General features: G+C 36.2%; 1 protein-coding gene across 1 annotated transcript in view; it reads left to right on the forward strand.

Annotated features, from left to right (window-relative positions):
• Nucleotides 1-15,155, forward strand: part of CDC73 (cell division cycle 73) — a 100,575-nt gene extending 85,420 nt beyond the window's left edge. Inside the window, exons 14-17 of the mRNA XM_085231930.1 lie at nucleotides 6,625-6,786; nucleotides 8,571-8,671; nucleotides 10,904-11,045; nucleotides 12,270-15,155. Of these exons, the coding sequence (XP_085088056.1) occupies nucleotides 6,625-6,786; nucleotides 8,571-8,671; nucleotides 10,904-11,045; nucleotides 12,270-12,306 (442 nt within the window). The 3' untranslated portion in view covers nucleotides 12,307-15,155. The remainder of the gene's footprint in view (nucleotides 1-6,624; nucleotides 6,787-8,570; nucleotides 8,672-10,903; nucleotides 11,046-12,269) is intronic.
• The last annotated feature ends 3,637 nt before the right edge of the window (nucleotides 15,156-18,792 follow it).

Consider the following 18,792-nt stretch of genomic DNA (forward strand, 5'->3'; position numbering starts at 1 on the left):
TCTTTACATATTTTTTGTTTAGCAAAGATTAGTAAATGAGAAATGACTCTGTGCTGAAGTGATAGGCATTCTTTTTTTATAGTTCACATACAGCAAAAATAATTATAATGCATATTCAGGGATATATTAATGAGTTGCTGAAATCTATTCATTGCATTGTAGTTTGCTAGGGTATGACACTGAAGAAACAGCTACTGTTGCTTAAATAAGCCTACCGAATCCAGAAACTTAATTAGTTGTGGCCAAGTGCAATCAGCATTACAATCCACTTTGTTAGTGGAAAGGTAAAAGTTGCTATTATGATTTTTTTTTTTATATAAACAACAAAACACAATCAAGAGACTCTGGTGTTTAGAGTTACCAGTCCGTTAATATTGGTTCATTTCTGAAACGTTTTCACAGAAGTACGCATTTATAGATTGTTTGCATCAGTAGTCTGTTTAAAAACCGGGGAGCTCTTCTTCCTCCTTCAATTTTATCGGATAATGAGACTTCATACGCTTACTTTTGAGAAATAAACTGTCCTTACTACAATGCTAAGTTCTTAGTGGAGTTAACTTAGACCTTTTAAAAACAGCTTTTTGAGATACTAGGTGCCTTCTGATCTCCAGCTATTTCCAGTTTCCAGATGCGACATGTCATCAAAGGTCCAGTAGACACACTGGACTCTTAGTGCATCTTCTGAAATATTTAATCTGAGAGGTTTGCTTTTAACATTATAATTTAATGTGCAAGCAGTTACTGGGCTGATATAATTATGTTGACAGAGGATGTTTGATTATGTGGGTATTTATAAGAAACAAATGCATGACTACAAGCCCTGACTTGTTCATCTATGCAGTTCACGACTTTCTGGTAGATGAAGAGCTGTAATGGAATAAAGGATGTGTTTGTCACATCTAAGTGTATCTGTGTTGGGAAACCTTGATTGTTTTCAGCTTTGTGGGACAGAATTACAGGTAAGTTCACTAAGACTCTCCCACAGAGAGGGCTGATGATTAGCGTGTGAAGAACTTGATACAAGGAAGAGAAAGCAATGACAAAAATGAAGTTTAAGGGAACAAAGGGTGATACTAACATACTTAAAAGGTATCAAAAACAAAATGAAGCAGGGAGTGTTAACAAATAAGAAGTGCAATAGAAGTACTCAGAAGAGCAAAATACTAGTTTTTGCCGTAAGAGTTCTAGCAATGTGCTAGAAAGTGTGCCATCTGGCCTGCAGTTTTTGTATTCCAATTGATTGAATTAGTCTGTTTAAGGATGGCTGCAGGGTTTGTTCCTACTATTCAGATGAGCACAGTGTGAAAATAGCCCTGATGTAGAGTGATATCTGTATCACTAGATCAAAGCTAGTGTGTTTGTGTATGTGTATGTATATACATGTGATGATTTTCCAAGAGAAATAGTTGTGTAATTTCTGCCTTCAATTACCACTTGCTATAACTTTCGCCACTTCTAGCTGTATTTGACAGAAAAGCAGAGATCTGGAAGACAAATGTTATTTACTGCAAATTGTAGAATAATTAAAAATAAAAAAACAAAGTTGCCCGCACTGAAAAACATCCAAGTTAATATTCCTTTCTGCTTACTACACCTGCTGAAGAAGGTGCAGATAGATTAGAATCCCTTGTATTTTCAGAGGTAGTTGGTTTGTACTAGGTGTATGAGAGGAGATGAATGATAAAGCATACGAAGAAGGGATTTTGGAGCTAGAAGAGAGCTGGAGAGTCTGGTAGGAAATGTAAGAGATCCCACAGAGTACAGGTGAGTTGTCCCCTGGGAAAATGAGACCCAGGGCTGTGGGGCAAGGAGGCCATGATACACATGCGAAGCACTCTGTGCAGTTCTGCGAAGTGTGTGGTAATAAGGAATGAGTACTTGAGTTTACGTATAACTAAAATGGAGCAGGAGTTGGCATCAGGGAGATGTCAACAATTAAATGATAAATATATACTTTTAGGGTGTCAGTGCTGTTACTCATCTTACATTTAACCATAGGTAAATTTATTTATCTGATAAGGAAGCAGATTACATAGGAATTAAGATGAGGAACTGAAAATCCTGGATATGTCTAGGAAGCTCTGAAAATTCATCGTTTGACACTTTGTCACAGAAACAAGAAATTGCTTTAATTTTCAATATCAGTAATTTTGCACAGCTAAGAATGATGTGGCAAATGAAGCCTTTGAAATTCTTGTAAAAGTGCAGTTTCTTTAACTGATCTGTATGGCTTGATAACTCACTGAGATTTATCCAACTTTAATATTGAGCAAACTGTCTAAAGGATTACAAAAATTGTACAGTACAAAAAATGACTTATTCTCTTGCAAGGGTAGGTCTGTGAGGCTTTTGGCTCTGTAATTGAATACAAAGTTTTGAGAGTGGTAAAAATAAATCTCAAATCGTAGACAAAATCAAATGTATGTTACGATGAACTCGGTTATTGTCCAGCATTGGAGTTGCCTTATTGGGTCTGTTCATGCATTTTTCAGCATGCCTAAGTTGTGAGGCAGAAAGTGTTGACTTGAGTGAAAGTGTTCTTGAAGTTAATGCTAGCAATTGATGTGAGTTCAGAGCCTACAGACAAGCAGCAGTGGAGGTTAAGTTGAGATGTATTACTGGTTATCGTCCATCATTTGATCCTGTTCAATCACTTGTCTATTACCTGAGGAAAGTGGCTTGCTGTGTGAAGGAATACACCAATTTTTATGTGAATAATCACTTTGGCAATTAATAACAAGAGAATTGAGCATGATTAATTTCCTTGAAGAGATAGGAAGATGAGTTCTAAATAGGGATGTTAAATTTTTCTTGACTAGAGAATAGGAAAATGTAGAAGCAATGAAAATGTATGCTACTGTGCAGTCAGGTTTCCAGTACGTTTCTATCATACTGCATGATAGAAAAGGAAGCAAGTAAAAATAGGTCATCAAACCACAAGCTAGAATATTGTGGCAAATAATTCCCAAGAGAATATGACATTTTTGCTGTTTTCTTTAATGCTGAGATGGAGGTTTTTTTTATTTCATACAGCTATTTCTATTGATTCTCAATTCTGGAGCACGTGGCTTTTGTTACACGTGCTTAATCTGTGACAGCTTTGCTCCAAAGTCCTTGAGAGACAAGCATGTATTTCATAACCTTTTTGTAAGTCATGCTTTATTCCTTTATTCTATGTGTACATATACGTAATCGTTTCCTTCAGTGCTTGCTTTACAATAGCCACCTTTTTTACTCTTTGATTTTATTGGAACGGTATATTTCACAGTTCTTAATTTTTTTTGTCATCAAAACATATAGATGAGGTGTTTGTTCTGTCTTGGGGATATGTTCAAAAGCTTACAGATGTGTAGCAATAAAAATGAATGAGATTGTAGGCTACAAGACACAGAATTAAAATGCCATTTGGTTGGGTCTCAGTTACGTAACACAGTTTTTAACTGACTTTGAGCTGGAGAACAACTGTCAATAAAATAGCATTGAGATGAATTCTTAAACAATAAAAGCTAGGAGTAAAATAGAAAATAAGTGTCAGCCAATTCTGGAATGTCTCGGATATAATTTATAGTGGTGAAATTGCTAAACTTGAAGAATCACAGTATTGCTTCGTCACATCCATGTTCGTCTCATTTGGCAGAGATGATGAGACTTACTGTTCTCGTTTTTACTTTTTTTAATACGTTTAAAAGCATAGAGTATCCTAAACTTCATGCAGTTGGTGATTGCCCACCCTCTAATCTGTCAGGGTCTCTGCAAAGTGTGTCTACCCCTCAAAGGTGTCGACAGCTACTCCCAATTTATGATCATCTGCAAACTTAGTATTTATTCAAGTGCTATGGTCAGATGACTTATGAAAATACTAAAGATAACTGGTCCTAAAATGGAGCCTGGCATCCAGCCTGATGTAACCCCATTTACTATACTCTTCAAATCTGTCAGGAGAATGTTCACCCATCGCATTGTGTTGTTTTCATGTATGCTGTATTATGAGAAGCAGTTATCAATAGCTTTGCTGAAATTCAGATGATGGTACCTACTGCCTTCTCTTGGTCAGCTCGTCAGGGGGGTAACCTCATCACAGAAGATGATAAAGTTCTTAAATGTGCCTTTCCCTTTGTGAACCCACATTGGCTATCACCACTGACTGCTTTGTCTTTCAGGTGTTTTCCAATAACTCTGAGATAATCTCTCTAATTTTGCAAGGCATCAAAGTGAGACTGTAATTACTAGGGTTGTCTTTCTTGCCCTTCTTGAAAACTGGGGCTACATTTACCAGCTTCTGGTTCACTGGGCTCTCTAAATTCCAAAGACTGAAAAATAATTGTGAGAGCTCTTACAATGACATCGTTCAGTTCTCAGTACCCTCGGATGAATCCCATTGGGCCCCATAGACTTAAATGCATCCAGCCGGAGCAGTTTGCTATCAGTTAGTGCTGGCAAAACAAAACTTGCAACATGTTGTCAGGACAGCCCTTTAGGCACATTCATGATTAAAGCTGCTTTTCACTGTTGAGTTTTTAAATTAGCACGCTTGGTAGAGTTGTCCAAACTAAAGCTGTGTTGAATGTTTCAGTGCTGCGCTTCATGCACTGTGCAGGCAGTATTCCGTGTATTTATCAGATGTGGTAGATACAATGTATGTGAATATTAATAGTCTTTGAGCTCACTGCTGAAATTACTGTCTTAACATTTTTATAATATTCTAGCTGGCATGAGCATACTTTTTTTGAATCCATCCTTTATAGCTTTTTTTACTGTGTTTTCTTTTGGCTGATGTTTTGCATGCACCAGACAGATAATTTATAGTTTATCTTGTAAAAGCTGCCATGCTGCTTTTGTCCTCTCAGTGCTAGGTAGCTCCAGTGCTCAGTTCAGTTATTGGTAACTTGTAAAATAATTTTCTAGTATACTACTATGCATATGGAGATGCATTCTAAAAATTGATTGTGTCAATCTGTTTATGAAGTGATGTTAAATCCCGCATAGTACAGGAGGGGTTCATCTGTTTGTTGTATTTTTTTTTTTTTTTTTTTTTTTTTTCCAGGTAAGGGAAGTAAAGTAGTTTTGTTAGCAGGTTTTTACTTGGCAGTTTACACATTCTGGTCTAAACAAAGATGTTACATCTGTTCCCCCACAGAATGCCTCTTTTTCAATAGGTGTGACATGTTAGCATAAGGAAGTATTTTCAAGTGGACTGAATAATGAATATTCCTCTTAGTTGGCTTCTCCTTCCTTTTTCTCTTTTCCTGGGAATTTGAAATGCAGTCTACCTGCTGTTTAAGCATATTCAAGTAGTTTTTAGTTCTGAAGTTGGAGTGGATCGAAGAGAATACCTTTAGAAATTGTTCAAACAGCATACCCTTAAATGCAGTAAACTTTTAGAAAGCGCCATCTGTTCTATAATGAAGATAAATGTCACCAATTGCGTACAGCACTATGTGTTTAAAATATAGCACCAATACTCCTGATACCTTTTGCAGTTAAACAAAATACGCTGCTGCTTTTGGTCAGAACTTTGGAAGCAAAATGTCAGAAACAAACAATATTAGGAGTGCAACTGGTGGTTCTGAATAGAAGAGAAGGAGAGAAGATGGTTCTGAGCTCATGCTCTCCTTAGTTCCTTTGCTGGCGTAGTAGGTGATACTGGGTCACGTCACCATACTTTGCTGTCACATAGTTTTAGTTCTGTGAAGTGCAAGATTTTAGCTTTCCTTGTTACAAATGCCAGATTTGAATTCGAGATTCATTCAAACAGCCTTACGCTAATCTCACATTTATGATGCCAATTTTGGGAGCTGCTGTGTGTATTTTGTTTTATTACTGCCATATAGAGGAAGCTCTTTAAATGGAATCGCTTTTTTTATAAGAAGGAGGTGGAAAAATCAAAGTTATGGAATGTGTTGGAGGGTTGAATCTTAAGGATTTGTGTTTCCTTTTAACAGAGATTGAGACATGAGGATCACATTGTCCTTATTTTGCAAACATAATTGATCTGTCAAGGAAGCTATTTAAAATAAAATGAAAGAAAAGAAGCCATAATTGTAGTATCATACATCAGATGAATCATCTAATAGTGTGAAATCACTGTCATAAAATTAATAAGTAACAATATAAAAGGAGAAGGGAAGAAAACCACCAGAAAACAGACCCCTCAATGTTTTTGATCCGAAGTCACAGTTTTCTGGAGAAAACATAATTCTGATGTGTATGTTTGAATTCCCCGAGGACGAGAGCTATAAAATTTGCTCCAGGAAGCAATCATTTCTTACTGGACAAGCTTCCCAATATCTCCCCATGTAACCCTCATTCCCTAAAAACAAATTAGTTAATGTCATTTAGGAGGCTGTGTTCTCGCTTTTCATCTGCTACAGTGTTGGGGTAGGTAGGCAAGAAATGTCATCAACGTAATAGCTGTCGTTTTGAGAGGTAGAAGACCTAGTACAACTAGTTTTTTTGTAAATGCTTATGAAACTTCATCTTGCTGTACTGAATGGAGTCGTGGAGGTGTAGCATGAAAATGAGATGGCTTCAGTGACTGCAATAGTGCAAGGATCTGATCAAGTAGTTATGTTTCCTGTTACGTTGAAGTACTTTTGTCTACTGACAGTTTCTTTATTCCCTAAGGTTTGTACCATCAGATGAAAAGAAGAAGCAGGGCTGTCAACGAGAAAATGAAACTCTAATACAGAGAAGGAAGGACCAGATGCAACCTGGGGGAACTACAGTCAGCGTTACCGTTCCCTACCGAGTAGTAGACCAACCTCTGAAACTAATGCCACAAGACTGGTAAAATATGTCCCCTTTACTAAATTTCTTCATTGGGAGAATGCAGAACTTGAACCAATAAAATTCTATTAAGTTGCATAAAAAAGTGAAGACGGGAATATAAGAATTGGTTTGTCTGTTAGTTCTAATAGATTCTTGTCTCCAGGTTAAAACAGTATAAAAAATTCTAAAATCTTTTATAAGAATAGTGTTTTACATTTTAACAGTATGAGCAGCACAGTTATGTTTAGTTTGTCTGAAATATTCCAGAAATTCAAGTAGGAATGCTTATATGACTTTTCCAGTTCCTGTTACTGTAGTGTGCAAGTCATTGAAGTGTGATGCAAGGCAAAAATCCTCCTTTCTCATCTTCTCTCTGACTGAGAGTCTATTGGGAAACTGCATTTGCAGACATCTTCAGCATCTGATATTCTAGCTTTTTTTTTTTTTTTCAACAGTCAAAAGAAATGAACCATGGGTTTAGTAGTGAATCAGATTGATTGAACTGAATTACATGATGGAAGCCTAGTTCTGAAGGGAGAACCTCAGCTGGGGAAAGGGAATCAGAAATAACTTTTCCTGTTTAAAAAAAAATAAAAAAGCTGCAAAAAGATTTTCTTCATAAGGCCATTCTTTGATACTATAAAAATGTATTTACCTTTGAATAAGTAAATGCTGGAGCAACGTACATTTGTTACATTTATTATTTACGTTGTGTTTATTCTATATTTGTGATGCAATGAATTAGGAAACATTTCTACTACTTCCTCGTAGGCATGATGACATTAGGTGTGCAGGACATCTTTGCTGATTGTTTTTAACCTTAATGATCAGACCTTAATGTTCTGAAAGTGCTTCTGACCAGAGAGATCAGGTGCTATGTTTTTTGAAAGTGTTTTTTTTGTTGTTTTTTTTTGTTTTTTTTTTTTAGTTTATCCATGGTAACATCAATTATTAGTATATCTGGAAATGAATGTGTGGAAATGTTGGTGCTGGCTTTTCTGCTTCCTGTTACAAAAGCTGCAACATGATCTTAAACGGTTAAGCTTTAGGACTGTCTCCTCCCAATTCCTACTTCCCCCTCCCCTGAAAAAGAAGGAAACCCACCACCAAATAGTCAGACACACATGCACACACAACTCTTGATTGTTCTTTCCAATTTGAAATTCAATAAACTAAAGTTGAGAATTGAATTACATACACAGTAATTTGTTGTAGTAGGTAGGAACTGTGTTTGGATGATGCAAGTGTTCAAGAAAGCAGACCGTATGTGGCAGGATATTTATTCTCAAAGGTTTTTTTAGAAAATGTTATTAATATAAAAGCTTCATCATTTGAACAACAAATTTATTTTCTTAAACAGCAGTTAATGGTTACATAGCATCACGATATATAACCGACTTTGTAATTGGAGGAAGCAAAGTAGTGCCTTTCTCTTGTTGTAAGTTTTTAGAATAAAAGTTAACAGTATGCAAAACAATGGCTTTTAAGTTGCTGCATCTCAGTCAGTTTACCCTGTTATTCCTAGAGGAGTATCTCTAAACTATTAGAGAACTTTGAAAAACCAAAGAATAATGGCCAGAAATAAACACTATTAAGATAAATGAATCTGCAGAGAACAGAGCTGAAAAGTAATTCATGTAACTTTTCTTTTCCCTTTACTTTAAAATAGAGAAAAAGTAGTTGTACTGAAGATGCAGTTGTTTGCTGTTGCTTTAAAAAGAAACGCAACCAACAAACGATGCTAAGATGTGTTTCCCCATTAAGAAAATGTATTTTTGAACGTCCATCTATTATGTTCACAGGGATCGTGTGGTGGCAGTGTTTGTACAGGGTCCTGCTTGGCAGTTCAAAGGCTGGCCGTGGCTCTTGCCTGATGGATCGCCTGTTGATATCTTCGCTAAGAGTAAGGCTGTTGTTGTTGTTTGTATTTTACTGTTTGTTGTTCTGTTTCTCGTTTAGCAGTTTGCTTACTACATGGTAAAATGCTGCCAGGGTACTGTTGCGCTGGGGCAGTTGAGAAAACATTGTCTTTGCTATCTGTGTGAATACCCAAATTTGAAGTTGACCTCTGCAACTTTTCTGTTGTGTGAAAGCTCATAGAAATAGCTACTGTTTTGAAAAGGGAATTACATTCCTGAGCCTATTAAGTGGACAAAAAGGCCATGTATATAGCACTAGATTGAATAACAGATTTATGAGCTGTCCTTGTGATTTTGTGATGTGTTTGAAGAGAGGATGAATCACCCAGTATGTCAGTAAGTTTTACAAGTATAATCAGGTGTCTTGACAAAAACCTGAATGTCTAATAAGATGTAGGTACTTATAATATATGAACTATATGCTTCCATTGTATAGGTCTGAAGTTTTTTCTATTAGCACTGTTACATCTTTATGCTTTGATATATACAGTGCACTTACATTGTACAGTTCACTCTTCTATTTGCAGTGTGTACTGTAACATGGAAAGAAACCGTAAGCCTCTGTTCTCCTCCTATTTTTTCATTGTGAAGTTGCCTTAGTAAATAGGCCTTTTTTTCAGCGTGTGCTGTTTCCTGAACTGCAGACTTAACAAACAAACAAAATACCCAAAATTCTGAAGTAAAAAAAAAAAAATAAATCTGTCATCTTCCAGTCAGTATGGTGAGGAGACATGTCTGGTCAGGTTTTGTGAGTCCACATTTGGAAGATGAAGTAGAAACTGGAAAGAATACTGTTTTGGGATAGGATGGAGGAGAGTAGTCCAGAAGGCAAAGGATATAGGTGTGAACAAGAAAACAGAATGAACTGAATGAAGGAATGAACAAGGAGGAAGTGAAAGATTCTTATAATCGAAATGAAAAGTGTACCATGGGAGAGCTTAATAGAAGAGACTAATGGAACAAGAAAACAGTACTTTAGAATGAGGAATTAAGAAAATAGGAATGGTGAACAGCGAAACTGAGTAAAATGCTGTTAAATATTATTAGCTCTGGGCAGTAGTTTCACACTAATTCCTATGGCTAGTATTATATACATAGACATGGAGAGGATCATGGTAATTGTCTTGAATTTCTTTGCTGTGCCAAAAAGTAAATCCAAATCCTAGCCTGCATAGTTCAGACTGGGGGTATGCAAGTACTTAATTTTTTTTCAAGTGAAAGAATGATACCTCTTCTTTCTTTCAATGGTTAGTTCCCAATAATGTACGTCTCGTTCCCATGTTAGATTATTTTCCTCTGTTACAAACATTAACGTTTCAAAATCTACAAAGCTTTTATGAATACCTTGTGTGCTTATTTCCTTATTCACTGCCTCCAAGATTCAGTCCTACATGGGATTAGGTGCATGATTGTTTTTAAGGAGGTGCAGACTTAATTCAAAATAGATGGTGCAATAAATTGATTACCAGGAAGCAATGGCGCAACACTTAAGTACTTCATGCTGGATCACGTCAAAATTATAATTTGGCCCACAAAGCAAAAAGAACGGCAAGAAAAATAGAAAACTCATCTTGTTAATGCTTGGGTTTACATAATTCGCATGAGACAAGGCTTCCCAAAAGGAAATGAACTGATAACATCTTACTGTTATTAGCTGAGCATTACATTAGAGGAAATTGGCAGTTAGTGAGTTTCTCAAAGTACTTCATGTGGCATTAAGGGGTTACACTGGCATTGACTTATACAAGCCTTCCAGTGGTCTCAGAAATAGCTTGCTTTTTTGTTGTTATGGTTTTGTTATGGTGGGATATGTTTATTTTTTTATTTTTGAAAGGGTTTTGGGGGATTCAGAAATCTTGAGAAATAATATCTTGGCTTTCTAAAGAAAATGCTTATGAATTGGCTATGAGTTTCCTACTGTTCTCCTGGGATTTATGTATCTAAAAAGATAAAATTAGCCCCGAGAGAGATAAATAAAAGATAAAATGGCTAAAAATAGCCCTTTTGCATAGAACTGTGGTGTGATGTTAGTGCCAGACAGTGATCACTGACCACTGTATTCAGTTCAATATTAACCAACTGATTTTCTTGAGAGATAGACTTGTTAGTTTTATTCTTGGATTTCATTTTGAAAAAGGGAGATATCTTTTTTTGAATAATAATAAAATACTGTGAAATCCTCTTGTTTGTATGCTAAACCTTTTTTTTTCCTGTAGTTAAAGCTTTTCATCTCAAATATGATGAGGTACGTCTGGATCCAAATGTACAGAAATGGGATGTAACAGTGTTAGAACTAAGCTACCACAAAAGACACTTGGACAGGCCAGTATTTCTACGCTTCTGGGAAACTTTAGACAGGTACATTTCGTGTTGAAAGTCTTTTATGCTTGTGCTTTTGTGATGTTTAGTAGGAATAACAAATTTATGGAAACGAGTTCTATATACAATTTTAGTGACTTAACAGTGCTTTAAGTGGTAAATATTTGTTTAGACTTCTCAAAATATATACCAGTATATGTTCAGTACAAATTAATAACTCTACTCTCCAAAGTGTAATATCCAAAGATGTAAAAGAAGGATGGTTACTCTTACTGATCGTGGACTAGAATAGTGATTTCCCCATCTCCATTTAGAGAGAGGTAAAGGAACAGAGTATGTCACCCTACATGGTGCAGTTTTCGGTTGTTCCCCCAGCCCTTCATTCGATCTGCAGTTGTGAACTGTAGCTCTCCTCTTTCCTATTTCTACCTTACTAGATGACAGTCTCTAGTAAAGGTGAGAAAGTGCTTTCAAGATGATAACCACAAAGCATAATCTACTCTGATGCCTCCTGAGTCCACAGCACCAGGTAGAAGATGAAGGTCAGAAAAGATATGACATGTAATGAGTTCAAGTGTGGTGTTTTTACTTCGTATTTTTGAAACATTCCACGTACTTCAGCAATGCCTTGCATGAGAATTGATGAATGAAGGTGCACCAATAGCTCTGAAAAGTGGTGCTGCTTTTGCCTGCTTCTCTCTGGTTCAGAACCTTCTTTGAATACCAAGTTCATTGTAATATCTTTTTCATGTTGTAGAAGAGAAACTTTTTATCATTAAGCAGTTGAAATATTGAAGGGAGAGAAAAGTCTGTGCATTTAATGAGTGTTTAATCTTTTCATGTTGATTGCACAGCAAACGGCTTGAACGATTGAGTGGACTTCAAAAAGAAAAATCCTGTGGGAGTTGTCTAAATGATTCTGAGCGTCAAACTTTCTGTGCCTTCTTATTTAAAAGTGTCAGCTAAACTATATATTCAAATTCTCAGAATGAACTTGAATGAGTTATCTTTAGCAACAATTTTCAAATGTTAGAACCCATGTGACAGAATGAATTTTCTTTGAAGCAGACGTTTTAGCTGACTGTCTTCTAACGGGGTAATATTGTGTTTAATAGAGCTCAATGGCTTATAAGGCATTTCATCTACTTAGCAGCTAGCTAATGGTCTAAGAGTTGAGTTTTAACAAAGTCTGTTTATTGTTCTGGGAGCAGAATTTCTATACATACCAAAAAAGTAGTAAAGTTGTTTGTTTGTTTGTTTTAGGTATATGGTGAAGCATAAATCTCACTTGAGATTCTGAATCCTTCAGCTGCCGTTCATTTCCTGGAGTGTGGATTGAAAACAATGAAAGAGACTCCAGTTTGGAGACCAGAGCTCGCACTATATGTTATGTCAATAACTTTACAAATGAAGAAGGGTCACAGTTGAAACTTTTTATAAAATCTGGTTTGGATGCTTCATGGCAGGTTGATACCTGTTGTTATTCAGAAGCAAAGGGGTTTTGCTTAAAACTATTTTTTTAATGTTGTTAGCCTTCTAGTCTGCAATTCAAATTGTATATTTTGATAGCAGCAGTTTCTTCTCCGTTTTGTTAAATTAGGCACATTTTTAAATAATGTGTTATGTTCCTTATTAGAAAATAGATTGATCTTCACTGCAGGTTACAAATGTGTGTGTGCCTGTGCGCGTGTGCGCACGTGTGTGTATATATGTGTGTATGTGTCTACATATATAATGTATAAAAAAAAATTATAGACACGCTAACGCACACATAGTTATTACTGAGGCTTTCTAAACCACTTAGCTTCTGAGCTTAGTTTTGGTTTTCTTTGCTTATTGTTTCACTTACTGAAAATATTTTGTTGTGAATGAATTTACACTTTAGTCAATAGGACTTGCAAGCTGAGAAAAGTGAAGATTGTTTTGGAAATCAAAATGTCAACCTGTATATGTATATTCTGTCAGTCTTGGAAAAAGGGAAGATGAGAGTGCTAGAAACTGACTTGGATTTGTGATGTCCCACTTTACTGAATCTTCAAACTTAAATACAAATACCTTCAGGTCATGGTAATTTTAGATCTCCGTTCTCCACTCAAGTCTCTTTATTTAAGCTGGAACTGTGCATGTATATGTTCTCATCTATCAAAATACCTTCCTGCAAGTCTAAGTGTTACCTGGACTGAACAAGGAATAGAAAGGGACAGTTTGGATTTTTTTTTTTTTCCCCCCCTGAAAATGGTCAACGCAAGGAGGAATAATGTTAATTTCTTTGCATTTATACCTGTGACATCACCACTAATATTATTTTCTTGTGACAAAAGTAGCCCAAACTATGTCTAGAGGAGTTGTCATTTCCTGATACGAGTGGCTGATAAGGCCTCCTAACAGTCATGCATCGGAGTGGAAAATGAGTTTACTCAGTTTACCAAAGAACACATTTGCTTGAGCTACAGTATAAATGAGGCCAGAAGATCATGGTATTTGTTTGGATTTATGGTACCTGTGTATCTATTTAATAATGTTGCATACCAGTTGATGTAGAGAATGATCCAATATTGTAACACCTGCATGGATTTTTTGGGATATAAAATACACGTTTATATTCCGTTCTTGAAATCCAAAACCATGTTTTTTAATATACTTTACATTTAAGACTTGACAAAAGTAAAATGGTCTACCTGTTCTTTAGTTTTGCTTTTTATTTGATGTTACCTTCATTTTAGTGGAATCCAGAAGCCCCATTTCCTTCAGAGGTTTTTAAGATGGTCTTAAATTTATATGAGGACTGTGAAGTCTGAAAGGTTTTTAATAATATGTTTCTATCCATGCTGTATTGGTTTGCTATCTTTAAATTTAGCCAATTATCTTGATGGAAATAAAAGCAAGCAGAAAAAAAAAGACTCCAGGATTAGAAATCATGACTGGATGACTTGAACAGATTCTGAAAGGAGGCCTGAGAAGAGAAGCAATACAGAGCTCTTTGAAAGTATGCTAGAAAGTTCTCCTGTCTGTATGGGCAGTTTGATCAGCACCACATGACTTTTTTCCTAACACCTAAGCAAAATGAGAAGTGCATGCATGTCGTATTTGAGTGAGGTAAAAACATCCAGTATTTGGTTTTAACCTGTGCTACGTTAAGAAAAAACTGTACTGGCTATGAGCACTGCAGACAGTACCATAAGGAAGGGTAAACTTAAGGTTTGTTACTACTTCAGAGAGATATTGTAAGTGGCTTTTTCACTCTGACATGTTTCCAATTACAAATGTAAGGGTTTGTTTTGTTGGTTTTCTTTTTTTTCAGACTTCAATGGCCCATGCAGTTTTAAAGAAACATCTACAATGGGCACCAAATGTACCATACTGAACATTGAACATAACTGCTTCACGTGCACTGCGGTGTAAAGACTACGTAATAGTCTTAAAATATGCAAACTCCATTTCTCTTTTCTATGCCCTGTATTTCACTTGTGTTTTAAAAGCATGTAGTCTAGCATCCAATATTGTACATAGAAGATGGTTTGATGTAGATTTAAATTTATGTATATACTGGGAGTAGCTTCTTTCAAAGGAATGAAGTTACATGGATGTGAAACACACAGAAGAGGAAATCTGTGCTGTGTTTATAACCCTCTTCTTATGGATGGAACGCAGACCTTTGACATCACTGGGGTTTTGTTCTTGGAGGAAATTTTCATCAAAATGTGTTTGTGGAGGAGGTGGCACCTGATCATCTGGCTGTGCATCTCTTTGTCATAAAAGTAGCGATGTTTATAAAATGAGCCATTTTGCAATCAAATTCCTGCTGACATTATTGGAAGTTTAATTAGGTTGTCAGAGAATAACATTCCTACTGACTTCAGAAATATCTGCACATAGATTATGAAACTACTTGGACTTAAAAAAAAAAATTTAGCCTTACAGCAGCATTTTGCAACACAGCTGGATTTTTTGACACTTATGTTATGCTTGATTTATCTACAAGTTAATGCAGAGTAATAAAGAAAACTGATAGTAAGAACTGGGGAAGCTGCAGGATCAGACATCTGTTTTAGTGAGCTGTATTCTTAATGTTGAGCAAGTTTGACACTTTACATAGAAGTGTATAAAGTGTGTAAATTGTACTCAATTAAAACATACGACTAAAACTGAGCTACTTTACTGCCTGTAGTTTATTAAACAGTGGAATGATACTAGTGTACAAATTGAATTAGCTGTTTCCATTAAATATCTTAAGTGTCATAACTCCACACTGTTTCATAAGTACGAAATGGACAAGGTGAAACAAGATGAGACAAGAACTGGTTTGAAATCTGTTATTGAGTTCCTGTACTGTCAGCAGGTGATTTTTTTCATTTTTTTTCGTGGTAAGGTTTTGAGATGCCAGGAGAGATATCAAAAGTAACGGTTTCATATTAAGAACTACAATACCTGTGATTCATACCGTTTGAGCTTTCTGAATGCTACCCTAAGCAAAGCAGAATTTTTTCATAAGGTAGAAGAGGACGACTACCTTTCATAGTGGGTTTGTGTACCTGGAGAAATCACAGATCAGATTCATCAATGATTAAGCTCAGCTCTTTAGTTATTACATGGAAATTTCTATAGCAAAAAATAGACACTCAAGTCATTGTTGGAAATAGCCACCTTATAGAACTGTGCTGCAGTGCCATAAACCTTTTCATTTCTGAATATACAAGAAAATGTAGATGGCAGACAGGTTGCCGTTGACTGTAAGTTCAACTATGGTATTTGTCTTAAGGATAAGCCTTAATCAGAATAGAAAAGTTGTTTTGGCTTTCATTCGGTATGCAGTGTATAAAGTATTACTATTCTCTGCAATGTGTATTTTATTCCAGCTCTCATTCTTTTGCTGGTGAAATACGTTCTTAGCTGCTAATTCTTGGAAACACTATACAGAAAAAAGCCAGTCAAAACTAATGGCTTAGTGATTTTAAATTTTAATGTCATGAATGCATTTTAATTCAAAAGCCATAACTAATGCCAAGTACTTTATTAGAGCAGTGTGTTCATGAAAAATTAAAATTGCTGCCTGAAGAAACTGTTGGCCAAGCAGGTTACAGTTGAGCTAATCTTTGCAAAAATGTGTCACAAAATGAAATCTCTGAACATTGTATTCTGAGTTATTTGTTACTTAATTGTTTTGAAGAGTGATGGCAGTTTTGTTTTCAGTTTTAAACAGATGCATAATCCAGCAGAATCATAGAGTAGTAGCTTGGGTGGAAGGAAACTTGAGGATCATCAAGTTTCAACCCCACTGCCGCAGGCAGAGTTGCCAGGTGTTAGATGATTTCAGTACTAAATCAGGTTGCCCAGGGCCACGTCTAACGTGGCCTTTGAACACCTCTGGAGATGGGACATCGACTGTCTCTCTGGGCAACCTGCTCCGGTGCCTTACCACCCTCTCAGTGGAAAATGTTCCTCCACATATCTAAGCTAAATCACCCTTTAAATATCGTAAAGCTGCAGTGAGGTCTTCATTCTCTTCTCCAGACTGAACAAACCCAGCTCATTCAGCCTGTCTTCATAGGAGAGGTGCTCCAGCCCGCTTATTATCTTTGTGGCCCTTTTAAGGACCACCCTTTCAACATAGCCTTGAAATCCTCTATCAGGATGAGAGCCTGCAAGTGTGTCACTTCTTGCAGATGAGGCAAGATGAAGCAAGAAGGCCTTGTCGACAGCTCCCCTTGATCAGGTGGCCTGTAGTAGATTCCAACCACCAGCTGCCCGATACTGATTTTGTCCTTGATCTTAACCAGCAATAGCGATTGTGTTGTTTGACTTTTTTGGTTAGTTCTACCTTAAGACTATTAACATGATATGATAATTGAAGCAGAGATGGGAAACTGATGGCTTTAAGTACGGAGATGTGTAAGTAGAGTTCATGTACTTGACAATCAAAAGTGATTTCTTAGTGGAACCATTGTCCAGTGTGTAATGTAGAATCCATTCTTCAGCTGTTGTTGCCTTGTCTGTTAATCGTTCTCTTGATGGTGCTGCTATTGTAGAGAGTAAATTTGGAGAATAAAGAGATTTCATCAAGGAAAATGAAGTGGTAAGTAGCATGTGGTTGTGGGCTGAACCTCCAAACTGATTTATTGCATTCTCTGTTCATATTAGTATTTTTATAAGCATACACATGCACAGAATCATTTCAGATTTTTGACACTACAATGCACAAACCAGCTGATATATAAAACTGAAAGATATAAGGCAATACATACAATCAATAATAAAAATAGCTTGGATTGTTATTTTCATCTGTAAATTCCTTCGCTGTAGTTTATCTTCACTTAAAACCCAAACAACTAAGTACTTGCTCTGTAAGGTTTTTGCATGTCTCACTGAAAGCTATGAGAGGCAAGTCTTGGAGTTGCTTTAAGATTTGATTAAAGGAGTTTTTAAGTTATTAATTCTGACCTGTGTTAGTGGGAACAAAATGTACCACTGGTTTACAAGGTTGAAACTGAATCAAAATCATTTTAGAAATGGAGACAGCCATCACTGAATGGAAGGAGGAGAAAAAGTTCTCATAAGGTTGAACTTAAACTCACGAAACTGCCATAAACTTAGTGGCATTTCAAATCTTATGATGTCTTGTGACTTGACTCAGTATTTAAGATCTAGAGTTCAGTGTTGACATTTTTATGTACTTAACAACTCACGTCCACCCATTGAAAACTCTTAGCAAAAACGTTCTGCAGAATTTCAAAGATGGGATGACTTTGAGTGCAAGAGTCAACTTGATCGTGAAAGCAGCAGCAGAAGGATGCATGTTTTTCTTGGCAGCATTCCATTGCTTTAAATGATAAATAAAACTGCTGAAGAATCTGTGAGTAACACAATGAGGTGTTAGCAGGACTGGTTACTCCAGAATGTCGTGTAGAACCACTTTGTGCTGGAGGTACTTGAAGCCGGGAACCTACCTTTAACTTTGTTTGAATTCACTTGTTGAGGCTTGTGTGGAAGTTACATTGCAGATTGCGCAAGAGAGAGAGATCTTTTTGTTCTATGATAAAACTTTTATGAAAGAGCCTCTATGTTTTATGCATGATAGAAATAATTAGTCTGGTTGCTGAAAAGTTGCTAAAAAGAGAATAATGAGATTAAAGATGCAAGAAAATACATAAATGGGAAAGCTTCCTAAAGTGAGATTGCTAAACAGAAATACTTCTACAACACATAAGCAGCATAGAACAAATTTACTTCTGTGTGCAGTGGATTAATACCCCAAATTACCATCCCAATAGTCTAACTTTAACTTGATTGAATGGAGCGGTCCTGCAGATTCTCATATAAAAATCTCTTGAAATGTATTGATTTTCACTTTTAATCTTCTTAATTTCTTTGACTTTGGTGAATACCTTGGGTGTTCGTCTAGCTTCCCATTCCCCAATGATCAAGGCAGTTAGATGATCTTCTGAGTACAAAACTAAAGCACAGTTACTTCTGTCTTTATATGCATACATTTATGTTAATGTTCTTAATCTACTGAGAAGAAATGTGCATCCCTGATGATGCATGCTGGTATTTTTTTTTTTTTACATTGCTAGTTTTAAAATATCAAAATTAAAGTGGCACTACACTTCTGAACAGAAACTTGACGTTTTGACATACAACAGAAGGTGATGTAATAAGGAAGCTACATTAGAATTTATGCATAAGGAGACTTCTGCACTTCTTATTTTGCCTTTCAGGAGGCATATTTCTACGGTCTGTTGCAGACTGAAGACTGTTCTCCAGCCACTCCCAAAAGTAAGAAACAGAC

The sequence above is a fragment of the Meleagris gallopavo genome, chromosome 10 (genome assembly GCF_905368555.1).
Source record: "Meleagris gallopavo chromosome 10, MGAL_WU_HG_1.1, whole genome shotgun sequence".
NCBI lineage: Eukaryota > Metazoa > Chordata > Aves > Galliformes > Phasianidae > Meleagris > Meleagris gallopavo.